General features: G+C 41.8%; 1 protein-coding gene across 17 annotated transcripts in view; it reads left to right on the top strand.

Annotated features, from left to right (window-relative positions):
- The window catches only part of DTNA (dystrobrevin, alpha), a 223,721-nt gene that overhangs the window by 195,157 nt on the left and 13,278 nt on the right, over positions 1-15,286 (top strand). For all 17 annotated transcript variants that reach the window (XM_009331409.1, XM_009331423.1, XM_009331418.1 and 14 more), the window contains 5 exons: positions 1,682-1,779; positions 3,114-3,227; positions 7,103-7,199; positions 8,905-8,922; positions 13,012-13,171. In XM_009331409.1, the coding sequence (XP_009329684.1) occupies positions 1,682-1,779; positions 3,114-3,227; positions 7,103-7,199; positions 8,905-8,922; positions 13,012-13,171 (487 nt within the window). The remainder of the gene's footprint in view (positions 1-1,681; positions 1,780-3,113; positions 3,228-7,102; positions 7,200-8,904; positions 8,923-13,011; positions 13,172-15,286) is intronic.

Here is a 15,286-nt window from a genome sequence, read left to right as displayed (position 1 = left end):
AAGTGAAGGCAGTGAAGATGAATCTGCCACCCTGTGCAGCCGTCTGTCATGGAAGCTTTCACACTACCTGCAGCTGCAGGGGAAGAGAGGGATGCACGGATGCTCCTGGTCTGCCAGCCCAGCCCAAATCAACCCCTTCCAGAGGCGAGACGCAGAGTGTTTCAAATTTAAGGCAACCTGTAGGTGTGATGGTCCTGTTTCTGAAGGATGGTCATTCTTCATGGAAACAAGATTGCCTGTTAGTAATGTCTCTGGGTAGAAACTGGTAGAAATCAGTTGTATAAAACATGTGTCTGTGATATGGGGGAAAACTTAGGAAACAATATTTAAGTAGCTTTTGAATAGAGCTGGTTTGAAGGAAAATACTGAATTTCTCTTTGCCATCCATCTGTGCTCTTTGAACAAAAGAGACAGAAGGAAAAGAGAAGGTTTCTGTATGCAGAAATGTGGCACCACGTTAGGAGCACAGTGGAAATTTGTAAAGCTTTGCTGATGGTCATTCTGTTTTTTAAGGAGCCAAATAACATTGGGCATTCAGGATAAAGATCCTGGTTCCCTCTGTATCAGTCGTGACATCCATCAGCGCGTATCAGTTCTTCTTTTTGCACTGCTCTCCTTCCCTATGGTTGGAGTGTTAATGGGAAAATGTACCCATAGCACGAAAAATAGTAAGTGGTTACAGGCACACATCCTTTCCCCACAGACGCTAACATGTTATCACCGAGATGTATCTTCATCCTTTCTGAGGGACCATTCCTGCAAGGTGCCACCTCCTGGAGGAGGAGGTGCCTGGCATCACATAAAATCGGGCTCCCAAGTTACACATCACGGGGCTCTTATGGTGAGAAGCACTCAGATCACAGCAGTAACTCAGCAGGGTATTTTTCAGTGTCTGATTCTTTCAGGTTGGAGTTAGAAATAAATTGGTTTCTTGGATAGCTGTGAAACTTCAAATGTCTTGTTCCGCATTGTCATTGATACAATACTGAAATACAGGAGTTTGAACAAGCAAACCAGTACTTGGTTATTGCTGATGAACATGAAAAAAGAGCATAGTCCAATGAAGCTGTAGTGAGCACTGCCTAGTTTGGTAAATAATTTAATTCCCACTTCATTTTATTGGGGAGAAAAGGTTCTGCTGTACCTGAAGGACTGGGGAAAGAGCTTTTCTGAAGTAGCATCAGAGTGTATAGGAAAACTTGGCCAAATGGGTCACACAGCCAGACTGGAAACTAGGTACAGCTTTCAGACTGAAAGTAAAACCATACTTTCAAGAGAAGGAAGCACCACTGGACTGGAAACACATCCCCTTCTTTTTGGAGAGGGATGCTGGTTTTTGCTTCAGTGTATTCCTCTTGTCTGTAGTATCAAAATTAAGAGCCATATTACAGCAACTGCCTGCAGCAGTGCCATTGCCTTTTACCATTGGTCCAGAGGAAGCTCCTTGAAGAAGCAATGAATGACAGGATGGTAAACACTGAGTCTTATTTACTCTAGCACTTACCCTGCTTTTACTAGCAATGGAGCTGTACTGGTATGAGCACAACATGGATGCTCTTTTTTTAGTGTAGGCAAGCCTGGTGCTGCATTTTCTGTAAGCGGATTTCACAGAACGGATCTGCGTTGAACTCATGAGTGCATGTTGGCTATTCCTTCAATGCAGCCTTCTCTTTTACAACAGCAGCAGGGTCAGCAGAGAGGGGCATCAGATATCTCCTTCACCATTGATGCAAACAAGCAACAAAGGCAGCTGATTGCAGAGCTTGAAAATAAAAACCGGTAAGCATCCACAAAGTACCTGGTTTTGTTCAGTCCCATATATTGTGTATGTTTGTTTGTTTCCTAACATTTTTTACCACCTACTTCTGTGCAATGTGCTTATACATGCGCATACATCTCCCCCTACAAAAAGCATAGGGCACAAAAAGGTCTGCAGAATATGGCAAAGGCTTTGAAATCCATAGCCACCCTGTGTTTTAATGAGTGTACTGTTCAATGACATCATATAATCATTGGTACTTTACTGTTTGCAGCTGCTGTTTGTTAAGAGTTAAAAAAAAAGAAAAAAAGCCTGTCCTGTTTCAAAACCAGGTTGAGTTGGATCCTCTGTAGCTCTATAACATGAAACGATAAAAGCATCAGTCAACACTGGTAACATTATGCTCCTCTGCTTTTATTTGTGAAAAAGATGATTAAAGCTCTCCAGAACACAGTCTGCCTAGGAAAGGTTTGCAGAAAGGTTAGCAGCAAGTTAGGCTGCTGATCAAACGCGACACTAGATATGGATGTGACTGAGACTGAGAGAGAGTGTCCAGGAGAAATACGCCAGCCGGCCCCAAAAAGGAGCGATGCCTGTTTGTTAGCAGCAGAGGATCTGGCCTTGGGTATCAGACTGCCTGATGCCATGAAATGTATGGCAGCAGAGCTCTGTGTTTACTGTCGGACTGTAAAATAGAGGCCAGCCCAGACCAGATGGTTTCCTCTTCCAAACTCTGCGCTGCCTTCTGTCACCGTGTAATGAGCCACCAGCTCCAGTCTCAATTTGTCTTTCATAGTTTGAGGCTGTCTCCTGACCGTCTGCTATCCAGCACGTTGTGAAGAAGAGAAAAAATCCACAAAGGTTTCAACCTTCTGCTGCAAAGCTTTGTGTTAGCCTTTTGACAGCACTCCAGGGCTGGCAAGCCGGTCATAACAAGTCCTATTAAAGGGCTTCTCCATGAATTGTTGACCACTCTCAGATCTCTGCTTACACTAAAAGTATTTTTTTAAGTGCTAAATATTTTCTCTGATACTCAAGAAGGGCCAGATAGGTTACTTTAATTTTTGTTAAATTCATGTGCTTGAAATGTTCATGGAGAAGAATTAGAAGGGAGTAATCTAATTAAGCATAGAGCTATTTCATGTCTACCTCTGATTTTTGGGGGTCTTGAAGAAATATTTCCCTTTATGGTGAAATCCCGAAAGTTTATTTAAAAAATATCCAGAGCCCTCTCCCATTGCTGAGGGCTTCTTTTGTTGGTTGGAGCCCAGTCTGCTTCTCCTCTTGCGATGTCTGGTGAGCTGGTTTTGTGGAAAATTACTGACTTGTAGTCTTGCTTATTCTCCCCCCCAAGAGAAATCCTACAAGAGATCCAGAGGCTGCGACTTGAACATGAGCAAGCATCTCAGCCCACACCGGAGAAGGCACAACAAAATCCCACTCTCCTTGCAGAGCTGCGGCTCCTGAGGTAAGTCCACAGCAGTAAAACCTCTGGCCAGGACTGGGGCCAGCCAGTCATTCTCAATAAGAGAAGAAATAAGAGATAAGCCTGGCTTACGGTTTTGGGGGCTTTTTTAAGTAAATAACACAATATGTATTTTTTCTCCATTTTCGGTGCAGGCTGTAGTCCTAGAAGTAATTAAGCTTATGCTTTAAACAGCATGCATGAGGAATCTCACATATTACTCATCTACATTAAATTAAGCATGTGCATTAGTGTTTGCAGAGTTAGGCCCTTAGGTCATTTGGAATAGGTCCCCACAGCCCTTTCCAAATGCCATTAATTATATGGGGGAAAATGCTGTTCCGTCAGAACAAATGCTTCTACAAAGACTTCTCGTTTATGCTAAAGTAAATACAGAGCTACATGAAAATACAGCTAGAATTAGACATTAATTTTTGGAAATTTCCCTCATGTGTTGAGCTCTAAGGAGAGGTCAGCTCTCTTCACGGTGCAAAACCAGGCTGCAGAATGATCCTGGAATGACAGAGGAGTGATGTCATCTGCAGCAGCTGAACATTTAGAGGATCATTTCTCCAATTATCCCACCAAGCTAAAAACATTGATATGGATGTGTCTGCATGTTAATTAGGATACTCTACATGGATTTACTAATTGCCATGTATATCACATTGAAGGAACAATTATCATTGGCCCAGATCCGTAGGCTCCCTGCAAATCCTCAAGTTCATGTTGTGAGAGCCAGACAGAGAATCCAATAAGAACTATTCAAAACACTTCATGTGAATAGAGAATAGAGTGTAAACACTTTCTTTCTCGTGACACAATGCCAGATTAAATTTTACCACCCCCCCCCATAGAGCAGTTCTCTCATGAGAAGATTAAAGAACATTTTTGGCCGCTTAGCTGCTCCTCACACAAGTAATATTTTAGTGGTTTGATTCATAACCAAAGGAAATTACTGTAAGAAATTGTGCTAAATTTTTTCTTTACAAATACCGTATAATTTTATTATTGAGTTTTCCAGACTAAAATATTTTTCTATTTCACAAATAATTACATTTGCTTTCTAATCTGAAGACAAATAAGCTTCTTCATTTCTCTGACTGATTTTAGTATGTAATTACTTCTAGATATCTACAGGCAAGTGACATTCTGTGAGACATATAAAACTGACTGTGATAAAAAAGTGTGCACCACATAAGTATACCAATAATGTAGCTCCTGCGCATCAAGCCTAAAGTCTATTTTACACAGGTTTAGGAGATTAGCTTTCTATGGAGTTGACAAATAAAATTCATTATCCTTAAAAAAAAAAAAAATCAAATGATTGTGCAGTGTTAGCGGGCTGACTACTTAATTTTTCCCTCTTTTCAATTTTGCTACACATATTAAAAGCATAATACCCTTATTTGAATTTCCTGACACGGGATGTTCCAAGGGCAGTGATGCTGAGTTCCTCAATTATGATATCTTTTCTGATTTAATATGCAGTGTCAGAGTCAGACACTTTTAATCTGTGGGTCTGTACTGCTTTGCACACCTTCTAAAGTGTTCACCATTTGAAAGGCAAAAGATTGCTTCTGATTTACTGTGGAATTTCAACACCACCTCAAATTCCTAGACACTTAAGATGTCACAATATAAAAAAGCAGGACTCAGAACAACAGCACTGATTTACACGTGTTACCCTACAGATTTTTGGGGCTTGAAGCAATTAGGGCAGTAGGGCAATTTAGTTCGTATAATATTAAGAAATGCTGGAATCTGTAAGTTATGTTGTGGGTACCTGTCCCAGCACCTTTCCCAGCAGCACTAGCTGCTGTAGTGTTACAGATTCGCTGAAATGAGGTTCTGAACACAGCATTCCTTCACATTACCAGTGCTGTCTTGAAGACAGGTTGGAAAGCCCATTGCTTCCAAGAACTTGCTCTGGAGTACAGCGGGAGAAAAAAGTCAGAGGAGCGGTCTGTACATTGCACGCTGCTTAGATCCTCTTTCCCCGTAGAATGAATCTAAAGCCCAGCAGATGTCTGTGCTAGGACCTGCCACTTTGAATTACATGGAAAGGGTATCTTATTTTTATTAGCAGTTTCTTAAACTCAGTTGCCTTTGTACAATTAAGAACATTTCCAACCCTTACATGCCTGGAAAAGAAAAGCCAGCACAGGCAATTTGTAGCAGAAAAAGGATTAATCCTCCAGAAGAGTAAATACAACCTGGCAGTGTTACTATATGATCCTATTATATAGGTGGGAGAGAGCACACATGAGCAATCCTGTAGAAATCAATGTCGCTTATATGAGTAACTGCTCACTTACAGAGAAGGCTCAAAATCAGTGTTTCGTATTTCCCTAAATATAGGAAATGTACTTAGTCTTGTTGGCACTGGTGCTTTTCCATTTAGGATTAAATTGTATTATTTTGTAGGTAGTACAAGGCTAATGACATAGTGGTTTTATGTTATTTGCAACACAGTAGTGTATAAAATATACCTAATATATATGTTGAATATGTATGTTTAATAATGAAACAACAGTAATGTTGTTAATTACATCATAGCTTCCAGGAGGCAACAATTTTATTTTGTATTTATGTGGGGACCTCTCACACAATTTAGTGATTGAACATGTGCAAGTGCTGAACCCCCGTCCTGTGCAGTGGAGCTGTGCAGAGTCAAAGCTGTTCCCATTAATGTGGGCACAAACTGGCTGTCACACTTGGAGTGGCTCAGTGTTCACACTGTCACAGGACCAGCACTGGACTCCGAGTCCAAAGAGCTATTTTCAGGCAGTTATATCTCCTCTATATGATAGCCTTACTCTTGCTTTTGGAAAAAAATAGAAACAAAAGCAGATCGCTGTGGTTTTCTGGCTGAATTTCTGAAGTCTCTTAGCTTCTCTCAGATCTCGCTCTGTTCAGTGCTCCTGCTGTAATTTCCTGTCCTTGAGGGCATGGCTTTAATTTCTCCTGACAGCTAGTGAGGTTATTGACTAGAGAGATCCAAAGACTGCCAGGCATTCCCACGAGGGAATATAACACAAATTTGTTTGAACCTCATTTGTTCGTCGGGGAAGGGTCTGTGTCAATGTCTGTCTTTTTCCTAATCACTATATTCAGTCCCATATTCATCCCCCATATCCTCAATATGAGTGAACTCCCTAGCTTTCATGTAGCCCCGTTTCTAAGCACTGTGCTGAACTCATACAGTGTGTTTGCTTTCCTGCGGTCTGTAGGCTGTCGTGGTTTAACCTCAGTTGACAACTAAGCACCACGCAGCCGCTCGCTCACTCCCCCCACACCCCGGTGGGATGGGGGAGAGAATTGGAAAAGCACAAGTGAGAAAAACTCATGGGTTGAGATAAAAACAGTTTAATAATTGAAATAAAATGATAATGATAATAATATGATAGTAGTAATAATACACAAAGCAAGTGATGCACAGTACAATTGCTCACCACCCGCCGACCGATGCCCAGCCAGTCCCCGAGCAGCGGCCCCCCCGGCCAGCTTCCCCCAGTTTATGTACTGAGCATGACGTCACATGGTATGGAATGTCCCTGTGGCCAGTTTGGCTGTGCCCCCTCCCAGCTTCTTGTGCACCTGCAGCCTTCTCAGTCGGTAGAGCATGGGAAACTAGAAAGTCCTTGGCCAGTGTAAGCATTACCTAGCAACAACTAAAACATCAGTGCCTTATCAATTTTGTTCCCATCCTAAATCCAAAACACAGCACTGTACCAGCTACTAGGAAGGAAATTAACTCTATCCCTGCCGAAACCAGGACAAGGCATATACCTTATAGCTGGGCTGGGGAAACGATGCAGTTAAAAGCTGCTGATGCTGTGAGGGGTAAACTCTGATCGGATCTGCTTGTTTCTCAGACAGCGGAAGGATGAGCTGGAACAGAGGATGTCTGCTCTCCAGGAAAGCCGGAGGGAGCTTATGGTTCAGTTAGAAGGCCTCATGAAACTGCTGAAGGTAAGGAGCTCCACCTGATACTACCAAGGAGAACAGGGAGAGTGAAGCAAGAGAGGAGAGGGAGGAGATATAACCACAGAATTCTGCAGAACTTGACTATTTCCACCCGTAAAATTTGGCTTTGTTTCCTTCCCTTTCTATTTTTTGCCTTGGTCTTTCAATTCAGGGGTTTCAAATGATGCTCAGATGATGTTGTTCCTGCAGTAACACTGCATCGTCATTGTCACCTACTGTTAAGTGGATGGAACATTAGAGACAGGCTTGGAACAGGTTGCCCAAAGATGGAACAGGTTGCCCAGAGAGGTGGTGGCTGCCCCATCCCTGGAAACGTTCAAGATCAGGTTGGACGGGGCTCTGAGCAACCTGATCTAGTTGAAGATGTCCCTGCCCACGGCAGGGGGGTTGGACTAGATAACCTTTAGAGGTCCCTTCCAACCCAAACTATTCTATGATTCTGTGATTCTAGCTATTGAAGAATAAATGCAATCCTTCAAATAATATTGCAGCATGATGCAATACAGTCCTGTTTTGCTCTTTGGCAGAAGGATTTGGCCGCATCTCTGGATTTCAGGCTAGCAGTTTCTGGATCAGCCATTTGACAATGTCCAAACACAAAATATTTTCTGGTCCAGTTTCAGCTGGTTTTAGAGTTTTCTCTGTTGAGCACATCAAATACAAAACAAAAGAATGAGAAAAGAAACAAAACGACATGTAAGACGTGATAACTAATAACTGTGAGAAAAACAACTCAGCACTGTATACTATTCTCTATTCCAGCTGACAGTATACAGAATTGTTTTTACTAGTTCCTTTAACTTTGCCTGTTCGGTTGCTAGTTCTGTCATACATGCCATTTGACAACCGCATCTAACTCTCTGATCTTAGAGATGCTTTCCCAACAACACTTGGTCATTTTCAAAAATACAGAAACAAGCCCTTATTAAACAGATGAAACATGCCTCAACAAAGGATCTCAGTTAAAAATGGGGATATCAAAAAGCATGTGCATTTTTAAGACAGACTAGGGTGAGAGTCCCTTCCAACCTTTATTTGCAGAGTCCAGCACTATTTTACCTGATGTGCCTCAGGACAGATGGTGCCAGAAATTCACATTGGAAGAAAGTGCTCTGAATAGCATAAGAGTCTGTTTTGTTGTTGGCCATGCCAGATAAAGTGAGCGCGTGGAAATTCAGCGCAACGTGGGTCAAATGTGGCTCTGATAAAAGCAGAAAGAATTTCACTGAAATCCATTTGGCAACACGTATTTGCATCAAAGGATGAGTTTGACCCCTTATGTCATTGGCATCTCCCCAGGCACAGGCTTCTGCAGCCACGATGCAGGAATTGGTGGCACCTGAGCAGCAGAGCCCACCGAGTAGCCAGGAGATTTTTGGGAGCTGGGAGTAGACAGGATACCTTTTGCTCTACCTATGAAGTGCTGCAGTGCTACAACTAGCAGTCAGGGCTGCCTGCTGTCATTGCACTGCCTGGACAAAGAGAATTTGGGGTAGGAAATGATAGTAGCTTTCTGCACGCTTTGCACTGTTCTGGTGTTTCAAAGTGTACAGAGGTGGGACCATAACCTGGTCACATACCTTCAACTATCTCCACTGTAGCTTTAACCCTGTACTCCAAATTTGGCTTTGTTTTCTGTTCTTCACTTACATCCTGGCTAATCTCATGTGCTGATCCTCTTTTTCTTTAGGAAGAAGAATTGAAACAGGTAGTAAGTTACCTCCTTCTTGGAGGCCTCACTAACTCCTAACTGTGATTGTGTTCCTGTGATTTATTTTACTTCCTTTGCTTGAAATGTGTGCGTGTTCTTTTGACCAAAATATTAATATTTTGCAATTCTTTCACACATTATTTTCAAGTATCGTGGAGCAATTTTCAGTTAAACATCTTAGCCCTCTAGAAAGTTAGTCATGGCTACAAGGAGTCTTGATCTTTTTCTCACTCCTCTAAACAAGAACACGTAAGATCTGGAAACCACCACCCAGATGCAGTGAAACCAACCTAGAATATGAACTAAAGAACACTTCTACCGTAGATAACATTTTGAAAATCTAATGAGAATTTTGGAACTTTAAGAAAAAATATAACTGAGTTTAAATTAGGCGAGGACAATGAGTTTGAAATCCCACTTTATCCAGAAAAAGTCAGGGCATTGTGTGCACATCTTTTAAAGTCGGCACCGATACTAACAGTCCCATGAGTCTTCAGGAAAATAATGTAGTTTCTAAATGGCTTCTGCAACCTAGATCAAAAAGGGCAAGTATTTATATTACTAATGGTAAATTTTAGAAGATTTAATTGTTTTGGAGCTTTTTAGTATTGAAATGGATCTTGGAAAGATAGTAGGCTAAAAAAAAGCCCTTTTTAGACAGCAGTCGGATTTATGAGTCCAGTAAAAACGTTTTATTTTAATAAAACATGCTTCCTCTTGCTTTCATCAGCAGAAGTAGTCACAAGTCTGATGTGTTCTGTCTATGGTAGAGCATGCAGAGTTTGTAGGTAATACTCACCTTCATAAAACTAACATTTTGGCTAATTTTTGCAGACCATCAATCTGTTGCACCAAACAAAAAAATCTGACCAAACATCACTTTTGTGTAAGGGCCATCTTTTTGATTCTGCATAACAGTATTAAAAGAACTTCCATTCGCAAAAGAGAGGTTTCCAACGCGACAAGAGTTTCCCTACCATACAAAATGTTCACTGGACAGTGTAAGTGAAAGCACATTTTCAGGCTATTATGAGATATGATTTTTTTCTTCAGAGAGTAATAGCCTCGCTGAATACCAGGTGATGACACTAAGGAATTACTCTCACAATTTCCATTAAATGATCCCCATTACACTATGCCATTTCATGATCTGTTGAGAGAAACAGGATTAAATTAATTTCTGGAGGAATTCAATTGGAATGAGCAGCCTGGCAATTCATCTAATGCTTATGAACTTTCTATTTCTCTCCTGCCCTTCCTTGAGAAAGGGTAATGAGTTCTTCACATCTGCGTCGTTTGATGAGGCTGTGAGACAGGCTTTCCTCATATGTCATCCCAGTTCAGTTCCGGCAGAGGGAGCAATGGGCTAAAGCTCCTGTAAAGCCAGTTTTCATTTCAAGCATTTTATCCTAAGCACGCATGACAGTTGATAGTGGGAAATCTTTTCCTGCCTAGCAAGGGTTAACTTAAAATCCATAGCAGGTTGACTAGGGATGGTGAATTAAATAAAATACATCGAGGTTTTCCTAAAAGGCACGAGAACATTGCTAGCTGCAACCAAGTACAACATAAAAGCTGAGGCCATCCACATATCTGCGGTGGCTGTGGTAGCTCCCCTTTCAGCACGCCTTAGTCCTCAGCTGGTGGGACTGCCGAGGTTTGGGAGCAGTTCGGGGCTCGATTTCTCTGCTGAGATTACTAAGAAGGCACTACTGACTATCTTAGCAGGTTTCAGGCCGTTAGCTCTAGCCTGTGAAAACCACGTTTCTCCTGACAACCACTAAGCAGGAATCCTATCCTAATAGCACTCCATTCCCACAAACTTGGGCTGAGGTGCATCTAGATGAGTAAAATAGAATTAAAATGTTCACCTCTCTGAAATCAGCAATTCCCTAATATCTTCCTGTTTCAACTTGCTGTTCATCAGTTCTGTCTGATACTGCCCAAATAGTAAAAAAACAGAGGAGTTTTTTACTGCACAGGGGACTCCAAATGCTTCGTCTCCCTGTGCTTCCCAAACAGTTTGTTCCAACACTGAAAGCTACAGATAAGAGAGCACTGTTTATCATAAACACAAGATCTCAGTCATAGCTGCAAAGCAGACACAAGGGAAAGCGCTGGTGTGCAGCAGCTTTTACATTTCTCTTGTGGGAAAATTCCAGCAAAGAAGTACTGGCAGGCATCTGTTATTTTTAGTAAATAAAATGCCTATTCTGAAGCTCATTCCTTAAATGTGACTTGACTATAGGAAGCAAATTTTGTCCATTTTTTTCTCATCTTCTCTGAAAGTTCCCACTGTTGTTCCCCAGAACTGAGATCAAAGGCAAAGGGGAGCTGAAGAAAAAGGGCAAGCAAAAGAGGGAGCTGGGAACCAGAAATTCTTTCACAAATTTGTTTCACAGAGGATGAAACATCCCCCGTCGGGGCATGAAAGGAGATAGCTGTAGCTCCCAGATCCCCTGCCTGATGTGCAGGGGATGTGACCTCCAAGGACCTTGGAGCACCTCCAGGTTGCTCTGTGCCCTGCCTCTGGAGGACTAGAGATCTGCATTTCTGCTGCAGTGGGTACAGATGATTCCAGAAACAGGAGAGCATCTGGCCCTTATATATTCCACTTCCCTTTCATCCATCATTTAAATGTTCTAAAACTGATCATTAAAGAAATTATAAGTATTAAATCCTCCGTTCTCCCATCAGTAACGTGCTTATTCCTCATAAACCTCATTTGCCCTTGATGTTTCTCTGGTGATAATGTCTCTTAAAAAGGGGTGATAGGAGAAAAGAACAAATAGCTTAGTGTTCTGATACATTATTTATGGTCTGGGGCAGGGATTTAAAAAATCTCAAGGGCAATGCTGAACTCCTCCTGCAATGGGCTGCTATTGTCTTTTTTAGAACATATTTGCCAAACCATATCAGGACTACAGTGGCAGGGACTACAAGAGTCAAAAGAAATGGGAGGAGTTAAGAAATCCTTCTGAATTCTCAAAATAAACCCAGGGTGAGGGAAAAACCAGCCCTAGGGTTACTTTTCACTGTAAACAACCAGGGGCATGTGTTGCAGTTCCCCTTTAGCAGCACTCAAGCCGCCTCCATCCTTGGCATCTACCAAACACAGGTTTTCAGTCAAAAGCCATGTGCAGTTTGGTGTGGGCTCCAGCGTTTGTTTTTCCTTACATGGATAAACGTTCGCAGGGGTTTTGAAACAGTGGAGGAAAAGGCCACTGTGTCTCATGGTATCACTCACCCAGCTGCATTTGTAAAATGTAAAAATGACTATTTTGTAAAGTCTGCTTCAATTTCAGCTAAGTGATACTAACTATGAGGTGCTAACAGGATGGCATTTTATATGACTGGTGTTAAAACATTTTCACTTCCAGCAGCTGAACCCATAGCAGGAATTTATATTGCCCTATCCCCACAGTGTTTTGGGAGTGCCTGAGTATATCCTGTAGAGCGAACAATTTAATAGCATATGATTTAATCGTGGCTTAAAATAGTTCTCTAGCTCCAAATAAGAAGCATAAAGCTGTACTATTTATTGCAAGTGTCAGACTTTATGTGACTGAGAGGTTGCAGGTACCGTGAACTTCTCCTGCAGGGAGGCGGAGGGCAGGGCTGTGATCAGCTCTCACAGCAGCGCTCTGGTGAAAGGGGCTGTTTCAGTCCCTCGCCCAGGCTGAAAGCCACGTCGGTGCCAGCATCTTTCCCCTTCTTACAGTCTGAATGGGTTATATTTTATGAAACACGCGTGGTAACAGGGAGGGGTGAGAGAGGGAAGAGGGCAGAGAGAAGGTCTATACTTTGGTGCTTATTAACTTGGATTTTTTTTAATTTAGCTGCCTGGCGTTTTCCCATGCTTAAAGGAAGTCAGATCTTGACTCATATTTTCCTACTTAATATTTTTCTACATGGAAGCCTTGCTGTCCGCTAACAACTGACTTCAGTATATTTGTTTTAGCAAAATTAACATCACCCAACTGATCTACAAACAGCATGATGCCTTTAAGCTGAGGGAAGGGTTACAAGGACAGCAGGTGAGGGCTCTTGCAAAGACCTGTTTAACCCCTTGTGACTGTTTTGCAGACCCAAGGTGCAGGCTCCCCGCGTTCCTCACCCAGCCACACTATCAGTCGACCGATTCCAATGCCCATCAGGTCTGCCTCTGCCTGCTCCACCCCAACCCACGCACCTCAGGACTCTCTGACCGGGGTGGGAGGAGATGTGCAGGAAGCCTTTGCACAAAGTAAGTCTTATTACTAGCTTGCCTGAGGTACTCAGAGACTATTTGAAGAATCGTTATTTCTTGTGGTTAATGACTAAATGAACTTGAGCTTCTGAGTTGCATGCAATGAAACAAAACCAAAAAGAAAAAATCTGCAACAACTGTGTTTTGCCATTGAAAATCAACTTTGTCAGCCATGAGACTTTGCTGTCAAAGCGAGCAGATAAGCAGAAACTGGACAATGATGTCAATTAATGGATTTTGTGGTAAGAGGGAATTTTGATGCAAGATGGTCAGACCAGTTATCAGTGCTGTGTTAACCAGGAGAACTGCTATTGACCTCCACAAGGCGTTGTCAGCATGTTTGCTTTTAAATAAAGACTTCGCTAGGAACAGATGATACAATCATAGAATTAGTTCAGGTGGAAAGGGCTCTTGTAAGTCACCGAGTCCTCTGGCTCTAAGAAAGAGGGCTTCAAAGTGAGATCAGACCGTTCAGGACCTTAACCAGTTGAGTTCTGGGTGGCTCCTGGTACACATTTTCCACAGCCTCTGTTCCAGTGTTTGACCATGCTTACTGTGTAAATTTTTTGTCCTTGTATCTGATTGGAACATCCCTTGATGCAACTTGTGACTGTTGTCCCTTGTCCTTTTGCTTTGGGCCTCTGAGAAGGGTCCAGCTAGACTAGACAGGAATCGAGTCTGGAAGTCCAGGTGAACCCTTCCTTTGTGTTTCCACAAAACCACGGTAGCCTGCACCGTGTTTCTCACTCCTCTTTCCACTCTTTTGTCAAGTAACAGTAAATGTTAAACTGTTTTGAATTTCTAAGGCCACAGACTAAATGATTATGTTGAATACTAAAGAAAGTAAATAGTCTATGTGATCTAAATGAAGAAATATTTTTTCTTTTTCTGATCTGCTCTCTCCTAAAATATTTACATCACTGCAGTTCTTTTATTTGAATATTATTTTTCCCTGTTTCCCTAGTACAAATCAAATGTAAGTGGAGCTCTGGAGTTCCTCTGCTACACTGGAAGCGTGTTTGTTCTCTCTCATGCCCTCTCATGCACCCTTCCCCTTGATTTCATGGGAATTGTGTCCGTGCATGTATCTTAAGACAAGGTTGAATCTATAATGCAATCAAGAACTTTCTACTAAAGTGCTAGTCAATTCGTGTATTGAACATAGGCATAATTCGGATATCTCATTTTCTGCGGCAAAAGAAACAGACAAGGTATATTTTCCTTCTTTCTGCTGTGAAAAAAATCGAGACAGGCAAAAATGTGGACCACTAACCCCTATGCTGTTATAGGACAGTTTCTTCCAGAGCTAGGAGTAGGAGAAATAATGTAGTGGCCACAAGAAAATATCCATAAATAATGCTAAGGCTGCCTCAGGCAAATGCTTTTTAAGTATATAAATTTGTTCTGTTCAAGATAAAAAGCAATATAAAAAGGGAAGCGATTGCATTTAAAAACTGCTGCATTTGATAAATATCTAGCTTTATGTCATTATTTGCCATATTCTCTAGATGGGAAGGTCAAACCCAAAGAACTTGAAGCCAGTCGTTTTGTCACATCTTGACACAAGACTTTGTGGGGGGGGGAGTGGGCTGAGATTTTACGGCTCCATTCTGTGCTGCACCAACAGAGATCTGCCTATATATACATAATGCAGACAGGCCATGGTTAAAGCACGGTTTCTCTTGTGGGTTTTTTTCTCTTTCATAGTGTTTGCAATAGTTCACAGGTACAAAATTGAGAAGACTAGAGAGGGAGTGGCTGTCTGAGAGTGTGTGTGTGTGTGTGTGTAAGAGAGAGATTAACTACTGTAATTTACATTCCAGTAACCATTTGCTAATGGATATATTAAAAAAAAACTCTTTAGGATTTGGGAAACTTTTTTAAATGTATTGTTTTACATTCAGCCAGTTTTAAAGAATCTACAACAGTCAAATCCTGCCAATTCCTGTGAATAATCCAGTCTGGAAGATTAGAGATTCTGTGGGATATATTGATTATTCAGCTACAATAGGAGCTATGTTTGGGATTTGGGGGAGTTAAGCACACGTTACACACAGCCTGCTCCTAGGGAAGGAGTATTTCATGCAGCTCACAAGAATCTTTCATGATTGG

Source organism: Pygoscelis adeliae, unplaced genomic scaffold (genome assembly GCF_000699105.1).
Source record: "Pygoscelis adeliae isolate BGI_AS28 unplaced genomic scaffold, ASM69910v1 Scaffold108, whole genome shotgun sequence".
NCBI classification, from domain to species: Eukaryota; Metazoa; Chordata; class Aves; order Sphenisciformes; family Spheniscidae; genus Pygoscelis; species Pygoscelis adeliae.
The sequence above is the reverse complement of the archived record's forward strand: the minus strand, read 5'-3'. Positions and strand labels throughout refer to the sequence as shown.